Source organism: Tauraco erythrolophus, chromosome 7 (genome assembly GCF_009769465.1).
Source record: "Tauraco erythrolophus isolate bTauEry1 chromosome 7, bTauEry1.pri, whole genome shotgun sequence".
Classification (NCBI taxonomy): Eukaryota; Metazoa; Chordata; class Aves; order Musophagiformes; family Musophagidae; genus Tauraco; species Tauraco erythrolophus.
In genome coordinates, this window is record NC_141471.1 from 29,036,013 (window position 1) to 29,059,082 (window position 23,070).

The following is a 23,070-nucleotide window of genomic DNA, read 5'->3' on the forward strand; positions in this document are numbered from 1 at the left end:
TTTCAGGAAGAAAAATTAGTCAGTGAGCACGACCTCAACAATACAAAAAGCTTGCTGAAGTGTCCTGGTTTTGGCTGGGACAGAGACAGTTCTTCTTTTTAGCAGTTAGAAGAGCTCCGTGTTTTTCTTTTTCTCTGGAATTTGTTATGAGAAGAATCTTGACAGTGCACTGATGTTTATAGTTGGCACTGAGGCCTCAAGGACTTTTCAGCTTCTCACGTTTTTCAAGTGTGCAGGAGCAGAACAGCTTGGGGGGAGCATGGCTGGGACAGAGAGTCCACAACTGCCCTTATGGCTTGAACTTAGATTTAGGATTGAGGGCTAAATTGGCCAATAGACTATTCCATATAATGTAGCATCATGCCCAGTATATAGATGCGGGTTGATTGGAAAGAAGGGCTTTTGCTATTCCGACAGGTCTCACTCTTTTATCTCTTGGAGTGCTATCTCTCTCTCGTTCTCTTTTTGTCCAGAATTGTGGTGTCAGGACTTAACTATTCTGGGATCGTTAGCTGGGACAGGACAGGCCTTGGTCACTGAGTGGTGAGCAATTATACTATGCATCACTTGTTTGTATATATTATTATAATTATAAATATATTATTATTACTATTATTATCATCATTAAATTGTTCTTATCTCAACCCATAGGTCTCTTCCCTCTTTCCTTTTTTCCCTTTAATTCTCTTCCCCATCCCCTGGGGGTGGGGGAGGGTGAGCAAGTGGCTGTGTGGTGTTTAGTTGCTGGCCGGGCTAAACCACAACAAGAAGTTAAAGTTATAATTAAAAGCATGTAATTCGGGTCTTCGTTTTTCATGCAATCCAAATTACACACAGGAGTTGAATAATGTCTCAGCTCTTGGATTTTCACCTTCTCTCAATCCTGCTCACATAGACCAAGCAATTTTTTATTTCCTCACAACTTGTTTGGACATGGCTTTATTATCCTACTTGAGCAAGCCACATGCAATTACTGCCACAATACTGAGCTGGCATAGCCAAACACACTTCTGCTGCTCCAGACTAGGTACAGGATGGTTTACGGAATCAGTAGCCAATGTAGCTGCAGTCAATCAATTACATTCACAACGACTTATTTTATCTTATTTTATTTTACTTTCACTTCCAATGCATATATCACTGACTTACAGGTAATCCTGGCTCACCAATTCCAGGAAGTCCTGGCGATCCAATTTTACCTTCTTGACCTTGAGCGCCCTTGTGAAAAAGAATATTGGAAAGTTTAGTCCTAATTCAACTTGATGCTTTTGAAAAGCATAACATTTACACAAAGACAACTTAATGATGTCACCAGAAAGGTCTGAAATCAAACATATAACTTCTCCTGATATAAAAAAAGCATAAACAACAATTTAGAAACATTCAAAAGTACCTTCCGATTAATACTTGGAGGACTAGATTGCATTCCAGCCCTCATGCCAACAGCAAAGGGGTGTTATCACTTTGCATAGGGGTAACTCCTAAAAGTGCAGGACCTGAGAGATGACAGGGATGAGGGAGCAAAGTCAGACTAAATTTACTTGCAGTACAACTCAACCATAGAATGGTTAGGGTTGGAAGGGACCTCAAAGATCATCTGGTTCCAATCCCCCTGCCATGCAGGAATGCTCAGGTGTGAGAGACCCTCACTGTAGTCTCTATCTAGGCACTTGAATTGAAGCCTGCTTCAGTGGAATATGAGATTGCATGGGAACCCCGGGAACTGCAGTTTCTGTATCTTCTATTTACAAGATGTCATAATCTTCACAATTTCTCCAGTTTACTGAAGACTATGTGCTTCTGTCATAAGAGTACAGAGGATTTTTATCTCTCCTCAGAGTAGTGCAGAGACTGGGAGTGACATTCTTTCTCCATAAACTATTTTCCTTTCTGGAATGACACAGTGTTGCTTCTTTTACATGGCAAATTACTAGTTTCTGAGCTATATAACCCCCCTCTATGTTCCGAGGTCTGCCTCACTGCACAGAAAATATGCAGGAGTTCAATGAATATATGGATTTGCAGTAAAAGCAAAAAAGTGCAGGTATTTTAGACACTGGCACTTGGCTCCAAAAAATAGGGAAAAAAAAAAAACAGCATAAGGCAACACCAAAGACTTAGCAGCCAGAAGAACTAGTGTGAGATGTAGATCTGCCCAATCTAGATTTCTTGTTTGAGTCTGAGCTGTGGGTCTCTGACAAGACTCTTATAAACTAAGTATTCATGTTTCCTATGTAGATGCTTTTGCAGTTTTCCAAAACAAGATTTGGCTGGCCAGTGTAGGCAGACATGACTTCTAAATCAGCAAGACTGGATCACATCTTCTAGTCTTTTGCAATAAAATGAGATGAAGGAATTAAATGCTGCATGAGAGAGAGAATTTCATAACCTATAAGATTATCTGCTCCCTAGTGAAGAAATAAGAAGGCAAACCTGTCACTTGGCTGTGTATCACAGTGACTGAGATGTATTTCTATGCCTCGAAGCATGGTTTCTATGCCTCGAAGCATCAGTGCAAACATCTGCGAGTGCTTGAAAACGATCTCACAATAATTAACCCCCATTTAAATGGCATTATTTCTGTCTTCTATTATACCAATAGGATCATAACAAAAAGTTAAGAGTTGCTGGAAAGGCGAGTCTGTTACCTCTATCCTATGCAAATACAAAAATCTGTCAATATTGTATCAGTTTTACGTTTAGATGATAAGAGTTTTGAGTTTGATAAAATAACAGGAGAGAACTTTCATCCAAAAAAACGACTGCCCACAGTTAACACTTCAACAGACACATTACTGAGAGCTACCTTGGGTCCTGGCTCTCCAATGCCAGGGGGTCCTGGAGGACCATAGGGTCCTGAAAGGCCTTGCTCTCCCTAAAGGAAAAAAAAATAGAAAGAAATTATTAATGCAAATGGAACCTTAATCAAATCCCCCCAGAATGTCTTTCCATAGTCTCATTTAGGGCTATAGAAATTTGTTTTCAAAGTAAAAAAAGCCCAACAAACAAAACTGTCTTAAAGCTAAATGTTTATATTAGAAGCAGGGTCAATATCCTGGCCATTCAAGTTGCTGAGATAATAAGGTTATAAAGCCACTCTTTCACATGCATCAGGAAAAATAAAAAAGGTATTTGTTTTTTGTCATATCTTTGGTCCTGACTTTATCGAATAATTTGGTGCTTCCTCAGCCTTTTTCTTGCTAGAAAGATGGGCATTTGGAAATTAAGAAGTGTTTATGCTTTAAACATTGCACTCAAAGTTTTTCCCCCAGAAACAACTGCATATCATGACTGTTCCTACCACTGACTTAGACTGCAGCTATCAATTCTCTTGTATGTTTAATATGTTTCTAACAAAGCCAACGCAGCCACACAATTATTAAAACGGCTTTTTATCAAAATGTGTTTTTTTTCAGGGGAAGTATTTGTATTTGGGGGGTTGAAATTTTGTATATACTGAGAAATTTTATATGCCGAGTTCTGCAACCTTTCAATGAGATTTTTACACTTGAGAGGTTAATGGAAATGTAAAAAACTATTTCAAAGCCAGATATTTATGCAGAAATCTACCAGCTTGTAACATACAGTGAAAGTAAATAAACAGATGATCCTCTTAGATTAATTTCTGATAACTATGCACTTGGAGTGCTACTACTGCAGCTTTCAACCTAGAATAAGGTGGGACTTGATGTCCAGTCCTAAATTCATTCCATTACAGGACAATATGATAATTTGAAGAGCAGCTATGAAATGTAATGCTTATTCACAATACAAGACTTCATAGCACACCTTCATAATCTAATAAATTAACACAGCATCAATAGGAGATAAGTCTTAAAAGGCAGAGAAAGCTGGTATAACGCAGCAGAATAGCACATGTATCTCCACATAGCACACTGATAGGATATTAGTAACACTGACGTTGCTTCAATGTGAATTCTGTGCATGTAGCTGTTGCCAAAATACAGAATATAGCAAAGAAGTTTACTGTATTCCTAGGCAGATCTTATTGACTGGGTTTCCTAATAATATTTTCATGAAGCCTTTGGACCAGGGTCACGTATTGGTTGACGATCATCGTAAATGATGCAATTTTAACTGATATAAAGCCAATAGAATTTGACACTAGCTTTTTCCTTCTGTGTTTGTTTTGAAACTTATCAAACAACAACAAAAATTCCTCGAATGGCCCATCTTCTAAACTTCCAGTTCCCCCATGGGATTAATTTGGTGTTGAACAAACTGTCCTTTTAAAATCAGCTGACCAAACTCCATTTTTATTAAGTGTTTCCCATCAGCAGGAAATTTAGGGAAGGCCAAGAATAATACAACCAAAGCTTGTACTCATCTTCTCTTTAACTACTGTTGTCCTTTAAGCCAACAGTTAGCACCAAAAGCCATGAAGTCCAGCTGATTCTGTTTAGACAAGAAGTAGGGGAAATACATAAGGAAAAGAGATGGAATTCTCACTGGATAATGTTTCTGGACACTACTGCTTACGATAGAATATATTACATTTCTAGAGCAAGTAAATCTTTTGTTTCTATTAATAGAGAACACTGACTTCATGTCCTGTGTCGCCTTTTGAAATCCTGTGGCTTCCTGTCATAACTTCGATGCGATCTTTTAGAGCAAACCACCTATTAACCAGCCATCCAGCCAATTCCTGGCCATCTAGGCAGGAATGTGGGATATTACTGGAGCAGAACCAAGTGTGGCATGGCTTTTCTCTTCACTGACTTTGTTTCTGGTACTTTTAGTCTTTCTCTAAGTGAGATAGTGTCTTTCGTTTTTTTGGAAATGGTCACATCAGCCAGCAAAATCATATTGTGGGCCATCCTTGCATTCTTAGTGAGACAAGGAACAAAATCTGAGTTCCCTGCTCCTACAAACTGCAGTTTGACAAGAGCTGAGTGTCTCTATCTTAGACCTAGGGTTATAAACTGATGTCCTGCAAATTCAATTAACTCATTGTGTGTGATAACTTGAAAGAACTACAAAGTTTTTTCCTATGCGATTTTCGTAATTTACATGCTTTATAGCTGAATGAGGTATATGGTACACTTTGATTTAAGTTTTTATTTTATGTTACAATACAGATAATATGTGGTGACTGACGAAGTTGAAGGATGCCTTAAAGTGAAGCAAACATGTAAGGAAATATAAAGCACAGCTGTGAAAGGTATATTTTCTCGGTATTTTAAGTTAGTGAGAGAGAGAAAATAATGCAGACTTTGGCTTTAACAATATAATTTTTCTTTTGTAAATTTAACGTCTTTCTGTTGAAACATTGCCAATAGGCAATAGAAAATCAGTGAAACAGAAAACAAACAGAATAATCCTGGTCCTTTGCTCAGGCCATGCTTGGGAAACGACCAAGATGATTGCTTCAGAAGGCAGCACGTACATAGTGAAAATGGCCAGTTCCACACTCCTAACTGTGTTTGAGTGAAATGTACTGTCACTCTCTAACATTTTTTCTTTTGAAGTTACTATGTTTTATACTGTGTTGTAGGTTTGCTGTTAACATGCAAGTTCAGCATTTGGTTAAATGGATATACATTTAGTCAGGTAAATTAATAATAATATAAAATGAGTTAACATGTATTTGTATTTTTATAGAAGTGGAGTTCAAATTTGTCATTTTAAATGCCGCATCTTTATGGAGAAGGTCTGTATATTTGGTAATAAAACTATTTAAATGTTTTTGAGATGTTATAACTTTGCAGAAATGCAAACAGAAAATTTTTTTGAAGTCTGATTAATAGCAAAACCTGGTTTTAGTTAATACCATGCTGAGCTGCATTCTGTGCAGAATATAGGTTGTTCGACCTACTCATATATGATTTGAAAAGAGGGTGAAAGTAAAGTGACAAAGTTTGCTTGTATATTAAAGAAGTTATTAAGGATATAGTCTGATTGTGAAGTGCATCAGAAAGACTTTAGGAGGTTAAGGATGTGATTCAGCTCCATATGATCTCTCCTGAACTTAGGTGTCTACATGGAAACAGGTTGGCTGAGTTGCTGTTGTAGTCAGTGGAAAGCTGATCAACACAGGCAGTAGGACTTTTGAGAGAGAATCAACTCACTACTGGCAATAAGATAAGGCAGTATCTTAAAAACGGATGGAAGTATTGTGCAGCCAGTAAGACTTCACACTGATAGATTAGCCAGCAGCTTAAGAGAGAATAAGAAAATGCACATGAATAACAGAAGTCAGGTATAAAAAGTTCTTTTAAGTAATGTCTTGAACAATTTTTCTGGACTCCATGCTACCTTGCTTCAGACAAGTCAAATTAAATTAGTTGAAGCTGCAATGCCACCAAACCTCTCCTGCTGGTGGCTGCCAGAGCCAGCAGCATCCAGACAGCACACGGACAAACACTGTCCCCAGCTGTGTCTGCTGCCCAGCACTGCAAAGCAAAAGAATGAGGACGGCGCCATGTTACGGAGCTGTGGGACAGACTGAACTGGCCAGATATATGACTGAACTGCAGACTTCACAAATGGGACCCAAAACGTCTGTTGGCTGAGCTTGATCTGGAGTTTATATTTTGAGGAACTGAATCTCCTCTTTCAAACCTCAACATGGCCAGCTAGCAATGAATAAAAGTGTTCAGCAGTGGTGTTCTGTGTTATGTCACGTTGATACTAATGCCATGAAAATGCCTTTAGCTCTGCTAAGCCAGGGTGAAGTCACTACTTCAGCTCAAAAAGCAGGAAGTGTTGGCATGGAAAGGCTGTGGGTATAAGGAACTGCACTAAGAATAGACTTATTTATTTTATCCAAGGCAGTTAAAAATAATTGCCACTTTTCAGAGATATTGTATTATGTGTCATGAAAACTAATTTTAAAAGAGCAATTTAATAATCCTTCTATAAGGACAAAAGATATTGGAAAGATTGCTATGTATCCGAACCAAAAAAGGCCTTGACCTTTACTAGCTGAAAGGGTGTTTATTAAGCTGTAAACAACCACTGACTATCTGTATTGATGATTAAAAAATTTTCCACTCATCTCAAATAAGCTCCAAAATGCGAAAGGTTAGCTTTGACATGAGGTATGGCCAAGAGATAACCTCTAAACATATGTATGTTTCTTCCATACTCTTATTAAGTATAACTAAGTGTAAGTGTATTAATTAAACTTGTCTGGCAGTATTTTTATTATGATAGATGTCTGAGGCTGGAAAAATCTCAACTATAGACAGCAGGTTGCAGAGTTGGAAGCTGAAAAAAGAGGGAACTTACTTTCTTATAAATACTGAAAAACTGCAGCAAAAGTATAACGAAAGACCATAAATATTATATCCAGGTAGATGAATTCTAGAGAGAGATGCATGTATTTTACAAACATGAAACAAATGTGGTTTAGTGTATAATAAAACTATCTGATAGCACTATCTTGGACTCATCAGTGTGAAATGGCAGACAAAAAAATTACTGTAATTTGCTATGCTGAAGTTAGAGAGGCATAACTTTTCCACTACATGTATGAATAGCTTCTTTCAGAGCCATCATCCTCTTTCTTTCCCCACTTCTGAAATATTCTGCAGCAGCTTTCCTAATCAAGCATTTTCCTGAGAAGATGAAGAAATAAGAGCTATGAAAAACCATTTGTAAGGAAGAGGAAAATCATGATGAATGCCAGCATTCCAAATACCATAAACATTTCCCATATCTAAATTTATTTCTGTGAATCCCCAAATGAAATCGTTGCCTAAGAAACAAAACATGAGTGTTTAAATATTCCATCTTTGGAAAATTGCTTTGTGTGAATTTAGTTGCCTTGTATAACTTAGATATGGCCTTGTATTAACCAGGCTATCAATAATCCTGTAGCAGAAAGCTTTTGTCATTAGACCCTACATTTTCAAACCAATAAAGGAAAGATCTTTCTGTACCAAACAATGATGTTAATAGCTGTCCCATGGGCAAGACAACTGCATTCATATAAAGCAATTTCCCAAAGGTTTGCAAACCAGAAGACTGCCTAAATTAATCAGGTACTTTATCCAACTGATTTTGCTTGACAAGCTGTAGTCATTAACTCTAAATGATCTATTTTAAATATAACTAAGGCATTAATCACCATCAAATCTTACACCTCTACCAATTTCAAACTTGTCTTGACTTTTTACAGTATACAAGCAATTAAAAATTACTTTACAAACTCAATCTAAAGATGTATAACCATAATCTAGAATTACTTGAAATCTTTAAACATAAGGCATTTTAATCAAAAACATGATAGAAAAAACTTCCCAAGTGACGGCAGAAGTCAAGACACATATTCAGGTGATTTAAATTCCAACTTAAGTGCTGTGGCTCTAGGCAGGTCCTTGGTATCACCCTACTGTGGCCCTACAGAATGTTCTCCCAAGCTCTGATGGCTGGGCTGGGCAACCTATACAGAAAACCAGCTGTATGTGTCAACGATACAAAGCCTTCATAACATGACCACACTATGGTGCACCAAGCAGGTGATGTACATTATTGCTGTGCAAAGGACACAGCTAACAAAAAACTACTAAGGAAAAAGGACATTGGAGCACAAAGATTCTACACAGAGTTTCAGCATCCTCTCTCCCTATATAAATAACATCTACACATACACATGCATATACTACATGCTACACATATATATACACTAATAATACACATATACAAACTACATCTTACCTTGCTTCCTTGAATGCCTTTTGGGCCTGGCTCACCTGGAGGTCCACTGATACCCTAAACAAAAGTCAAAGTATAGAATGAGTTTCCTTTGAAGATGCATGTAAAGTTTCTTTTGGATTTGGCCTGAACAGGGTACAGTAAAATGTAGCACAATGCTAAGCTCTAAAGGACAAGAGTTTTCTGCGTCACATCCTGTGAAGTGCCCAACACATTGAATATCGTTAATATTCAGTAACCAATGCTGGCAGAAAGGATATCTTACTACTTCATGTGAATTGTATCTTTTTTAACTGAAGCTTTCTGTTCCTTTCTTCTCCTGCTCCTGACTTTGCCATATTTTCATATTCCCTCTTCTGCCCAAGCAAACAAACTAAGCTGTCATGTCCTATTTAGCTTCATCTGTAAGAAATCACTTCCCCTACATCCCTCTCTGATGATGAGCTGAGATTAACTTTAATTCTCTAACATTATTACAACTGTTGTGTCCTCTCACAGAAGGAAATAATTAATGACTCTTTGGAAGAAACACAGAAGGTGAGGTACTCTGTCTGGAGTGATGACATTCAAGGAGGTCCCTTCACCAATACAGTGGCTGCTACAAGAGCTAGAAAAAAGTAAGTCTCATAATTACGAAGAGCAGTAAGATTACAAGATGTATAGATTATACCCAAGTCCAGCATTACAGCATTAACTCTTACTGGAACCCTTCAGTTTACCGACTTGTGAGTTAGTGAACATCCCACTGGTATCTGCTGGGCTGCCCAGTTGGGTCAGATTGGTCAATGTGGTTGCAACTACCACTAACGCAGCTGATAATCAAAATGAACTGGAAGCCTCAAAGTTTTTTAAGTGACTGGAGAAAAAAAATAAATCATGAGCTATTGAAGAATAATACCACAAAATTACAGTTTATGTAGTAAAACTGCTGGGACAAATATGGATAATTTTGTGCTTATAAAAAGACACAAACTGGTCCAAATCTAAATATATTAGTTTCATTGCTGACACAAAAATTTGCTCGGAGTGTGTTCATTCCCTTTCTTAAATATGATAAACTACAGGAAACACATGACTATAAAAAAAGAAACAAAAATAATCCCTTTCAGCTACTATCATTGATAGCTATAGCAAAACAGCCATACAGCAAATCATCCAAAATACTGCATTTTGGCTCACGAACAGATATGAAAATTTTCGAATACCTGAGATTTTGTATCTCCCATGGATTTCCAGTCAGCAGAAAATTACTGCTTATTCTCTCCTTTCCTTTTGCAGCTTTTGCACAAAGCTAATCACATACAGTTACACAACCACAAATCAAATATGAGTGGGAAAACAGTGAATGAAATTAATATAGTTACTGTTCCAAATTATGCCCAAATCATAACTTTACAAACTAGGGAATAACTGTGTCATAAGAGTACAGTGATGTCCTAAGTGCTATAATGTGCACAGACTCACAGTTATATGGCCTTACTCCTTGGTTTATGCACTTTAGAGTACTATTTACTAAAAGGAATCTTGCAGTTTTGTTTGTTTGAGAAGAAGCGAACTCCACTTTATTCCCTTAGTATCTTGGTATCATATAAAGAAACAAAATATTTCTTTAAAATCTCTTAGCACTTGAAAAGCACTTCCAAAAGAGACTTTGAAAAATCACATTTTCAGAAGCTATTCTTCTGGAGAAAAAGATTATGATCATGATGTGAGACAGACGAATGTCCCAGCAGTAAAATGGCAATGTGCTTGACGCAGGGTGCACTAATAGAAATATATGGTATAATCTGTTAATATAAATACATAAGGTAAGATAAATCATTCTCAAGCTCACTGCATGCTATCCTCCTTTTAGTCATTAAGCTGGTTGTAGTTCCCATTGTTACTACTTAGTTCTTACAGTTCAGAATTAGCGTAAATCCTTGTAACCATTGATTAGTCCTCTTGTTTAGTGGCACATTCATCTGTTTCTGCTCTCCAGCAGTTCAGATTTTTCTTTTTTTTTAATGAGCCTTTCAAACTTGAACTGAATGTAGACCATTGTATTATACGACCATATGTAAGATTAAGATCAAAACTAGGATAACGTAGGAGTAATTGCAGTGATGTTGTATATGAAAAGAAAAAAAATGAATTGATTTTGCCTTAAAATAATAAAGTTACACCATTGTATGAATTTAGAGATGGCTTAACTTGAAACATCTTGCATTTTATGGAGTGTGCAAAACTGAACATATACTGCATGGTGAGTTGAATTTATGTAGGGAAGTGCTGGTGCTCTGATTTGTCTCATTAATTCCTGTCAAATTGGCCAAAAATCTTCTTAGAATCCAAGTGTTTCCATTTTTTAATAAACAAATGCCATCTTTTGAGGCCCAGATCACATCTTTACTAATGCTTACCAGACAGAATTACTGGCACGCAAAATAATAAATTAATATATTTGTAGCGTTATTGCATGTCCATTGCCAAACAAAAGGAAAACAGAAAAATCTAATTTGAAAACATTGAAAATTGCATTTAGGACGAAATGTTCACATCTTAATACCATGCAAGAAATTTCTGTTACCCTATTATGCCTATTATGTTTTCTTTCATATAACCCAGAAACAGGCTCAGTAGAGAAGTGAGTGGGCAAGTGCTGGCTGTCATCATTCCACATCACCAATGGATCTACTAGGAGACTGGTATAACTTCTTGAGATCTCTACTCCATACAGCAGCTCTTTTTACATACCTAGTACCAATTTTTAAATGGAAGTTACACAGGCTGTAAGAAACATGAAGATAGCAATAACCCTTTTCAGCAACTGCAAAGAGCGAAGAGGACAATCTGGACTTTTACACAGATAACAAATAAATTATGACTGATCTGAGAGTGGTAACAATCTGCTCCTAACACCATTGAGGCTCTCTCTGACTAATTTCTCAGTTTTTCAAATAATTACTGCAGATTTTAGTGTCTCCAAGAACTTTCAGTCTCTCTGGCTGCCTTAAATTTCAGGAGGACCGTGTACAGCTTTCCAAGATACAGGTGGATGCTGCCATGTAATATAGGAGGAATTTAGCAAGTAGGGGTATGACAGGGCATGATCATACTCTAAGGGTAAAGACGAGAGCTCTGCAGTTGGAAAGCACAAACGGGCCACACATCTCTCTGCAGCTTTCTGAAGCAGCAGCCGACAAAATTTTTTATTTGAAAATTATTTCCAAAAGACAAAGATTTGCCAGACTCCGCTGTCCTGGTGCCTAAATGTGTTGTTCTGCAGAAGCTGGCTGCCAATGGCTTGGACGGGTGTACACTTTGCTGGATCAAAAATTGGCTGGACGGCCGGACCCAGAGAGTGGTGGTGAATGGAGTTAAATCCAGCTGGTGGCCGGTCACCAGTGGTGTTCCGCAGGGCTCAGTGTTGGGGCCTGTTCTCTTTAACATTTTGATCAACGATCTGGATGAGGGGATCGAGTGCACCCTCAGCAAGTTTGCAGATGACACTAAACTGGGAGGTAGTGTTGATCTGCCTGAGGGTTGGGAGGCTCTACAGAGGGACCTGGACAGACTGGATTGATGGGCTGAGGCTAACTGTATGAAATTCAACAAGACCAAGTGCCGGGTCCTGCACTTGGGCCCCAACAACCCCCTGCAGCGTTACAGGCTGGGGGAAGTGTGGCTGGAAAGCTGCACAGCAGAGAAGGACCTGGGGGTGCTGGTCGACAGCCGATTGAACATGAGCCAGCAGTGTGCCCAAGCAGCCAAGAAAGCCAATGGAATCCTGGCTTGTATCAGAAACAGTGTGGCCAGCAGGAGCAGGGAAGTGATTGTCCCCCTATACTCAGCACTGGTGAGGCCACACCTTGAGTACTGTGTCCAGTTTTGGGCCCCTCACTTCCAGAAGGACGTTGAGGTGCTGGAGCGAGTTCAGAGAAGGGCAACAAAACTAGTGAAGGGTTTAGAGAACTTTTCCTATGAGGAGCGGCTGAGGGAGCTGGGACTGTTTAGTCTGGAGAAGAGGAGGCTCAGAGGGGACCTTATCGCTCTCTACAATTACCTGAAAGGAAGTTGTAGGGAGATGGGGGTCAGTCTCTTCTCCCACGTCATGAATGACAGGACGAGAGGGAATGGCCTCAAGTTACGCCAGGGGAGATTTAGGTTAGATATCAGGAAGAATTTCTTTACAGAGAGGGTTGTGAAGTATTGGAACAGGCTGCCCAGGGAGGTGGTGGAGTCCCCATCCCTGGAGGTGTTTAAAAACCATGTAGATTTGGTGTTGAGCAACATGGTTTAGGGACCCTGACAGTGCCGGGTGAATGGTTGGACTCAATGATCTTGAAGGTCTCTTCCAACCAGACGATTCTATGATTCTACACCAAGTTGATATGTTGTACGTAGAAGAAACTTAGAGAATATAATGCATTTCTTTTTAGTTGGTAGCCTTTAGTTCCCTTACCTGAGGTCCCCGAAGCCCCCTAGGACCAAAAGGACCTTCCAAACCCTGAGGAAAAATAAAATTCAATTACCAGATTAACAGGAAATTGCAATTATCTGCTTTAAAGTACTGAAACCCACAATGTACATGTAATGATTCATATCTCTGTTCACGCATATTCTAGGGGGCTTATTCTCTCTCCAGAGTACTGCTGTTCTCATTTTATATTCAGTAATTGCCCATTACATTCCATCCTCGATATCTGGTTAAAATACTTTTCATATATAGCAAACATCGTGGATGGCTACTAAACATCTTAGCTATTTGATTAACTAGCTGTTATTTTCTACAGGTCTTTAAATTCAATTTCTAGAAGTATATTAGATACAGAATTCTCAAAAAAGTGCTGCAGTTGTTATACCAGAATAACTCCAAGTAACTTTGTCTCACTAACTCAAACTGCTGATGGCAGAATCAAATTCTGCATGGCAGAATCAAACTAATAGTTTGCAAAAAACATTAAAAAACACATTCAAAAAAGTAAAATGCCACATTTTTTTATTCCATTAGCTGTCATTTCTCCATTTAATGAGTTCTTACCAGTTACTGTCACTGTAGATTTTTCACAATCTTTCTGCTGCACTGTTTTTTCTTCAGTCATCAGAATGAGTGTTCTATGATATTTCACTTCCAGTTGACTCAATACTGTTATAATTTATTTCTAAAGCAAAAATAGCTTTCAGAAAATAGTTTACTAGTAATTTCTTTCTCTTTCTTCTCCAAATACAGAGCCACCAGCAGGCTGCTGCATTTTTCAAGGCATGTGTTACATTTTGAACCTCTAGAAGTTTGACAAATTTAGCAGTGATACCAATGCAACCCATCGACTGTCTTCCCCTACAGATTCAGAACTTTTAAACAATTCTTTACTCCCTGGCATTTGCTCCCAGGCCAAGTATCAGTCACCAGAGAGAGCAGATAACCCACTCAGTTCTAGCCCATTTACAAAACTTCACAAGCAATGGATGGCACAAACAACAGTATGTTGATGCAATGATAGCTACTTTTGGTAGAATACACACATACAATTGAAGTCAGTTTTGATTTCAAAGACAAACAGAAACTGTCTGAATTTCAAGCTTGAAAAGCTTTTGAAGAAACTCAGATTGACTTTCTTCTGTAGTTGAAGAAACAGCATCAAAACCTCTGCTGGACTCCTGATGAGTCAGATTGGAAGGTGGTGGGGGAAAAAATGCAACATTTTCAAATCAGACAACATTACTGCCAATTATGCTTCAATATCAATCACTGCAGTTGAAGATCCACCTTGGAATATTGAATTTACTTCTCATACATTTGGCCATGTATGTTCTGTTTCTGATTATTTTGTCCAGCATAGACCACTCTCACAAAAAAAAAAAAACACATATTTTGCTCTATCTTCTGCATTTGTAAATGTGAAGCTGGGAATTCTAAAAGTGACTGTAATCCTCAGGTTCACTAAGTTCTTGAAGTCCATAATCCATTATCATCTCTGATCCTCTGCAGATGTCAAATCAAAATGAAGTCCTCAACAGAAACAAAACAAGCAATTCCTGGCAGCCCTGGCATATGTTTTCTACATCCAGATTTCTTGGCTGATTTGATTATGTTCTTTGCCAGCTTCTGAACAGCTTTTTTTTAATCTTAGTAAACATTTTACATAACCTCATGCTATTTCTCCCGTATTGCCTGGATAAAGAAGTTATGATCTTTCTTTATTCCTCAGAAATGCAACTTTCTCCTTTTTCATTGATATTTCAGCCTTTTCTGACTCACTTGCTGCCATTTTGAACTCCAGCATCCCACAAGATATTCTCAGTTGTTGAATTTGTATTATAGTATAACACCCTGTTTTCTTTGCTACAAATACTGCTGCTTTGAGTATTTCATAATTCCTACTTGAAGTTCATCATCAAATAACAGTTTCCAGGAATCACAAACTTTTCAAGTTGGTCTTTGATAAAGGCAAGCATAATATGGATGTTAAAACTGAAGAAATGTGCTTTAATAGAATGATCAATTGCAACCTAGTTGGTAGCACTTAACAACTCTGACTATAAATCAGTGGTTTGTAGTACTCATACAAACCTGCTTACATGAACTCAAGATATATGATTATGTCACTCAGGAGTATTTTATTCTTCCATCTTTCAGAGTGTAAAAACCAGGTAAAAATCTATATTCATTTGTATCACTTTTGCATTTTAGGTTAAAAGCAGGAGTAGATACAAGTGTGAATGCATATCAGCACAGATGGGCTGGTAGACCTGAAAGTTCTTCAAGTTGTGTAACAATCTGCTTCTACTGTAGCACAACTTTATACACTTGAATTAAAATTAACATTTTAAGGAAAAAAATCTGGTGAACTCTGTAACATGCTCCCAGCCCTTTGTAATCAGGACTTGGCATTGGTCAGGACAAACAGCTTTTGTTTTAGGTAAGTGACTACATTTCTTTTGCAAAATGGAAAAAAAGAATATGGTCAACTGTGTGTTCAGTTTCTATGAATCGTATTTCTACTACGTACGTATCTCTACTACCAGGGAATTAGAAGATGTTCCAAATTTACAATAATCTTTACAAGTTATGTTTATGAATATGTTGCACGCCTTTCTAGTATCTTCAATGTGAAACAGTTAAAATAAAAATTATACTTACTCTTTCCCCTTTTATTCCTGGGGACCCGCATTCTCCTCTTTCACCCTATATAAGAAATCAAAAGGTTAACAGCTAAGCAAGATGTTTTGATCACACCACATGCATTAAAGACTGTGCAGCAGTTCAGTAGCACAAGAGATTTAGTAGATTCTGAAGACCTGAAAGTGGCATCATTAGACATGGTCTGTAGAAGATATGGTATGCTCTACTCAAGATAGATACTTTTTCTCTCTGAGAATGCCAACAAAATTTCAACCTACACTGTAAGAAGATAATACATTTAATATCTGTATTTTTCCATCTTGCTGTGCTGCCTCCAGAGATCCTCTCTATATTCTGATTTCATTACTAGGATGTCTGAGATTTTCCTGAATAACAGTTGTGACGTTGTACAAATGGAATGAAGAAAGAGAACTACTAATGTGTTCCACTGATGATTTAACATATGAATAGACATATGAAAAGCAGACATAAAAGTCTACTTTTCCCATTTCCATGAAATGTTTCCATAAAACTGACAGAAGCAGTTTTCTAATGAATACAAACATTCAGAGAGGCACTGCTTTTATTAACAGTCCTTGTAGGCAGATAAATGTCCAAACCAAGCGAAGTCAAAATGCGATTATCTCTGTTTCTGTTCTGGTTATGATGGTCCAGTTTGCAATGCAAATTTCAGCTCTAGAATCTTGCAAGTCATTGAAGTGTATAATTTTTTTAGCTTCTTGGAGAGCCTATCTTGAGATTTTTTTTGATCAAGCATTAGCCCTTGCACCTCCTAATCAGCTTAAAAGTAAACTTCTTTGTGGTAATGATTGCCACATCTATTTGTGTTTGTAGTAAACAATTTCTCATTCTTTCTACTTAACCTCTTATTCAACCCACAACTTTCTTTTTCCTTCCAGCAGGTTTACTTCTGGTCTTTGACTTTTTTTTTTTTTTATATTTAGATTACATTTTCTCTTTTATTTTTTCTGAATTCCAACAAGACAGTCTGCAAGCATTTACATAAATGATGAGTTTACTTCTAGGGATTGCATTAGGAGTTCTCATGACAAAAAGACGAGAGAGGCTCTTCTTTCCATTCTTTCACATTGTCAGTAAGTGGCAATTTATGTTCAGACTACTTCTATTCTATAAAAATCTTACCTTGTCTCCCTTGTAGCCAGGAGCTCCCTATTCAAAAATTAAAAAAAAAAAGAAAAGGAGAAAATCATAAAAGAGAAAGCAAAGATGTAACACAGTGCTAATTTAAGTAGTGAAAAAACCCCCACCAAACAGTAAAGAATTACATTTCAGAAGTTTAACTATTCACAACAATAAAATATCTCTCTGGAATAATTTAACATATAATTCTTTGCAAATTTACACGTGTATTTTTCCCTCATAACACTGGCCATAAATATGCCACTCAATTTGCCAGCCTCTTAGCAGATATATGCTACTATTTACATGAGACTTTTAAACTGAATTGATCCTGTGCATGGAGTAGTGTTAATCTTTCTACTGTGAATCAACAAGAATTCAGACTGAGAACTATCAGATGCCAGAAGCCATTGGAGAACTATCTAGATGTTTTAAGTAATGACATTTTGGGATAAGTCTAATGCAAGTCAACATAAAAGCACATATCTTTAAAGGCTCCTTTCAGTGCAGTGGAACTAAGCTGTGAATCAAGATCTGGAAGATAATCTGAAAAGATCAAATGCAAGGCAGTACTGTAGTAGTCACATACCTCTTCACCTTTTTCTCCACTATCTCCTTTTTGACCATCACCCTGTTGGAAGCAAAGGAATACAACTGAAATATTTATATGGCTCTTTTATTTATCACTATTACAGTAAAACCAAGTACAGTGTTTAAGGAGCAGAAGTTGCTTTTCCTATTTACAAACATCCACACTTCTTCCTCCCACAATCAAGGACACACAATTCCTGAACATTAACATAGAAAACACAACTACTGTTGTTAGATGACTGAAATCTTAGTCATCAGAGCAAGCCACTCTGCTCAAGAGATTTGTCTACTTTTAGAAAGCTCTGTGGAGCTTAGAGAGCCTTCAGCTACATTCAGAGTCCTCTTCCATCAGAGGAAAACTGCAATGATAGGCAGTGTTAATTGGCTAGCAGTTTAGTTTCCAGTTTTTCTCTCTCACTCCTAAAGCAGCTGACTATAAACCTCTCACAGCAAAAGTCAATCTTTCAAATCATATTTTAACATACTTTTCCTTTGCTATATTAACTTCTATGGTTTGAACAAAACTAGATAGAAATTTGCTTTATTGTTTTAAATTCACTTTACCTTGTTTCCTTTTGGTCCTGGCTCACCTTTTTCCCCTCTGTTACCAGCACTGCCCTGAAACAAAGCAGGAAAATATTATTACCATTGTGAGGATAAAATTCTCCAGTTTCTCTAAGACTATATCTCATGGGCAGGCCAAAATAATTTTGGAATAAGCTTAGGTAGAAACCCACACTGATTCAGGCACGGCACATGTGACACTGCTTTCACTTAGCTAAAAAAAAAAAAAAGGTATTATAATGTATCTGATTTTTTAAATCAATATTCAACGATAAATACATTTTCTACAGAGCATTTGAAAATCTAACAAGGAAAGTGTCACAGAAAACATATACAGTTCCTCCTCCCCATTTTTCAGAGTTACCCGCCACTATCTGATCTTCTCTGCTTAAAAAAAAAACCCTGTGCACAGAATAGCTTAGTGTCAATACTCAGCAGCCCCAAAATAAAAAATTACTACACCATTATTCCTGTTTGGAGGATCACAAAAGTGAGAACTAGAAAGCTTTGTACATATATTAAAAATACATATATAATAGGTTACATCTAATAATTTTGGATAAAATAACTTAAAATTCTTGGATCTTAAATTTTAAATTGGAAACAGGGGTTTTAGTTCCAGATGCACATTATCCAGAGCCAAGAGATGGGATGATAGGCTCTGCTGTCATAACTTGCTACACATATGGTTGACCAGTTGCTTAGCATCTAGGGGGAATAGCAAAAACCTCTGTATGTACCTTGGTTGTCTCTGGGGAGTCTATTAATGATATAAAAGGAATCAGAGAAGTCACATACTGTCTGAACTCCCGCTTCTCTCTTCCTTACTGGAGTCAAGAAACAGTTGTGTGTTGAAGCATCACAAGAAAAAAGACAGTGTTGGAGGCAGAGTTTTAGACCTTTCTTCATACATGCCTCAATCTTTGGAACCTTTACCCCTTACACAAATAGAAGCTGCTGGTGGAAGTAAAGCTTTGTCTAACGGACCTTTCCTTCCCTGTTGCAAGACTGAAGAATAACTTGATCCGAAAAAGTTCAAAATCAAAGGCTTCAAAATCATGTACCTATTTATCCATAATGTTTCATTACCCAATAATATAAATATATTTACAAGATAGTATGTGATTATGGATAGATTTTTTTTCTGAGCTCTTGTAACAGTGGCCTTTCACAATAATATGCTATGACACATCACTTTTTTTGCAGTACATGCACAGCTCATGTGTTGCTTTTTACAGACATAGTAACCAACTAAAATACTATGCAAATATTGATCTCAATGATTAAAATCAAAATTCTGGAGGCTTTTCAAATGAATGTATACTTACAGAATCACCTTTGTCTCCTTTTACTCCCTTTTCACACTCACAGGTCTTCCGCATACACTAAAAGGTTAATAGAAACATTAAGGAGAACATTTTTCAAAAGTATTATTTCAAATTTCTAAAGCAAATAATCTGGTTTTGCCCAGCCACAGACTAGAGAACATAAAATGGAATAACAGGAAATAAATGATCTTCTAATATATATATTTCTTATATAATCAACATTATGCTTCTGTATAACCCAATCAAAATCAGCTGTTTGATTTATTTATAACAAAATAAAAAAAAATTTATGACTACCAACATTTAAAGTAGTATATACATAGTATATAGTACTGTGAAATCTTACATATTTTTTGAACAATTTTGACATTGATATTGTTTTTTAATGAGACCACTAATGAACTTGCAGGTGTTGTACTTGTCCTATTCCACTCTAGTAGGAAGAATTCTTTATGTCTTACTGTTGATACTAACCTCTAATGAACAGAAGTCATAGCTTTCTCAGAAGGGTTGGAAGCAGTGGATGAAAGTTAAAATAAAAGCAACCATGGTTGGAAACTTTAGTCAGGGAAGGAAGGTTTATTAATCCTGGAGTATGGCTGCATTACAGAAGAAGCAGACATCAAGTGATCTAATATGAATAAGAGTAATCAAAATACACAAGACTCAAAAAACCCACCTGCTTCTGAAGCAAGGCTTCCTGAAAAGAAAAGAAAAATATTACTTTCATATAGATTTAATTTAACAGAGTACTAATTTAACCATTTTTCTTCTCTAGTTTACAGAATTTCCAACTGAATGGTAAAGAATGTGAATATATTCATCCTTCATCCCTTCCTCACAGTGGTAAGAACCAGTCTGCAGAACCACTTGTACGAAAAACAGTTCTCCGGTATGAATAGGGGCTTGCTCCATGTGACCAATAATGATTAGAAAACAAATGAGGTGTAATGGGACAGCTAAATAGGTAACATTAAGGAACAATGCTATCAAGGGGAATATGAAAAGGCTTCCTAATGGAAGGTCTTACTAACATATTATATAGGGGAAGGACCCAGTGATTTTTATCAGCCTTACCCATGAAAACAAGTTACCTTCTGAAGTATTATCATATGCTCAAAGACACACTCTGTATGCTGGAAAATACCCTGTCCCTCCATCAGTGATCAGTGCAGCTGAGCTATTATTGTCCAGGCACACAACTCCTTGGAGAGCAGCTGGAAGGAGGAAGCTCCCTCTGTCCTGACTGTTCATGTAGCAGAGACATGCACCACAAACACATTCCTCATGACAGTACCACTAAGTGAGATCTCGGGGAAGAATTTTTCTTTTGTAAATAAATACATTCACAGGTACAAAACACAGACTTTTAACAACATGGATTATTTCAGAAATGCCTTTCACCTACTGTCTCTGTGAGATATCTAGCCACGTGCTTAGCTGCACAGCAGAATCATTTAGTTTTACAGGTATCAACTATCATTAAAGCTATTGCGTCTTCTAAGAATTATTTTCCTCCAAATTGTCTTAATTTATTATTTGCAAAGTCTTCTCTTACTCAAAAATATTTTCCAGGATTTTAAACCTCATACACTTCCTAGGCTGCCCCAACACTTTGCACATTATTGCTCAGAAATGAGAAAGGTCAAGTCCAGCTGACATTGCTCTCACAGCAACACTTTCGTTGACTCTAAACTAAGAAATTAATTAAGCAGTATTCTCTACCTTTTATTATGAGTGCCTTATGCTGCGCTAAAAGAGCAGAGCTAAGTGCCCTTAATTCATAATTACAGATTTACAGTACTTTGGAAACCTGATCCCACTCAAGTCAATTAGAAAAGTTTTATTGGCTTCAGCAGACTTTCTTGAAGTTAATTCCTAAGCCCACAGTTACTGACCTTCTCTGCTACCTATGCTGGAGCCCAGCTCTTGCAGATGTTCCATGTGGTCTTCATAACCTTCCTGAACTTCCAAACCTGAGGCCAGCTCTAGCCATGGTTCACCCGCAAACCTCTGCACTATCTTCAGGACTTATCTGTCAAAGTTAAATGAAATCTGCCATGGATAGACAAGTGACGAGATTAACATCAGCACTACTTACCAGTTCGAATGCTGTATCAACTATCAGGTTCTGATCATCCAGGCTTAACACGTGTTTAAAGGATGAATCACCAGATATCATACGCAATTTTTCTTCTTGGACCTTTGTCTTAGAAAGTCCCATGGTAAAAAAATGTAGTCCAAGATTCCTAGCTGCTGTGGCTATACTCTGGACATTAGGGCTGTTTGGATGATCTGCACCATCAGTCATCAAAAAAGCCACTTTCACACTTTTCTTGCGACCTTCAGTTTTGAACAGCTGAGTGGCATTGGAAATTGCATAATAGGAGTAGGTGCCATGGCCAATAAAGCCCAGAGACTCGACTTTCTGTTTAAAAGTCTGCACATTTTTCCAGGCTGTAAAGGGATGATCAATGCTGACTGTGCTGCTGAACTGCATACTTGCTAGTTTGACATTATACTTGTGAGACTTAACTGGCTTCATCTGGAAAATAATGTCAGTTAAGTTTTGAACAAAATTCTTCTGCATATTAAACAATTGATTTTTGGCACTTTCTGAACTGTCCAAGATAAAGACTATATCAACGAGACATGTATCACCTGTAATGGAAATAGAAAGTTAAATCTATGAATGATGGGCACACCTGCACAACAGATATCAGATAATTCTCTGCAACAATCCCAATCCTCAAATCATTTCCCCAAGGATTACTCTGTCTTCTCAGTAAAAATTCTAAGGATAAATTTCACTGTAAATGCCAATAAATTCTACTGAAGTCAAATAACCAAATTTAAGTTACTTTAATTCATACCAGTATTATTAAACACAGTCTACAGACAAAAAGCTTCAAAGTAAGGTCTTGATGGGATTGTTTTAGCATTTTAGATGGGATTGTTTCAGCATTTTAGTTGATTTTCTATACAAATTTTTCTGCATGCAATTTCAAACTAAAAATTAGGCTCCTTATCATTTATGCATATCAATGAAAATCATAGACCAAACTGGAGTCCATGACCAAGTAAATGTCACCACAGCATTTTCCAGGTCTGATACTCAAAATAAATCACATTTTATAAATGCATACATAAGTTGTCAATTACTAGCTAATTATCCTGAAATATGCAGAGACATACAACATGGTCAACCAGAAATTTTCAGAAAATGGCTTTACCTTCATCTTTTTGTATGAGAGAGTAAGGATTCTTTCCTTTCTTTCTGTCTTGCCCATGCACTATCTGGTTTGTTGTCACAGCCAGAAATATAAAGCAAAAGAAAAAATGTTTTTTCCACATAGTGACTTTGATCCCAAATTAGACAATTTTCCTTCCTGTTTAAAAGTAAAAAAACCCCTGTGAATACTTCACTAATAGATGCAAATGAATAAATACAGATACTTTACATACAGAATACACATTTGTGGGAAGCACAATTCTAGAGACAAGATATAAAAAACAATTATAAAAGTCACTAAGTAGGTGACACGCATAGCAGCCATTACAATCCCAACAGTAGCTCACATATATTAGAACCTGTTTTATTAGAGAAGAAATATGGGAAGAATAAACACAATGCTCCCTTTT

The 23,070-nt window shown here is 37.1% G+C and overlaps 1 protein-coding gene across 1 annotated transcript in view; it reads right to left on the minus strand.

Annotated features, from left to right (window-relative positions):
* Nucleotides 1-22,782, minus strand: part of COL28A1 (collagen type XXVIII alpha 1 chain) — a 65,078-nt gene extending 42,296 nt beyond the window's left edge. Inside the window, exons 1-12 of the mRNA XM_086614899.1 lie at nt 22,662-22,782; nt 21,530-22,089; nt 20,108-20,128; nt 19,429-19,485; nt 18,101-18,154; nt 17,535-17,576; nt 16,949-16,975; nt 15,803-15,847; nt 13,124-13,168; nt 8,683-8,736; nt 2,807-2,875; nt 1,150-1,218 (exon numbers count right to left, since the gene is read on the minus strand). Of these exons, the coding sequence (XP_086471025.1) occupies nt 1,150-1,218; nt 2,807-2,875; nt 8,683-8,736; nt 13,124-13,168; nt 15,803-15,847; nt 16,949-16,975; nt 17,535-17,576; nt 18,101-18,154; nt 19,429-19,485; nt 20,108-20,128; nt 21,530-22,089; nt 22,662-22,782 (1,164 nt within the window). The remainder of the gene's footprint in view (nt 1-1,149; nt 1,219-2,806; nt 2,876-8,682; nt 8,737-13,123; nt 13,169-15,802; nt 15,848-16,948; nt 16,976-17,534; nt 17,577-18,100; nt 18,155-19,428; nt 19,486-20,107; nt 20,129-21,529; nt 22,090-22,661) is intronic.
* Nucleotides 22,783-23,070: the final 288 nt, after the last annotated feature.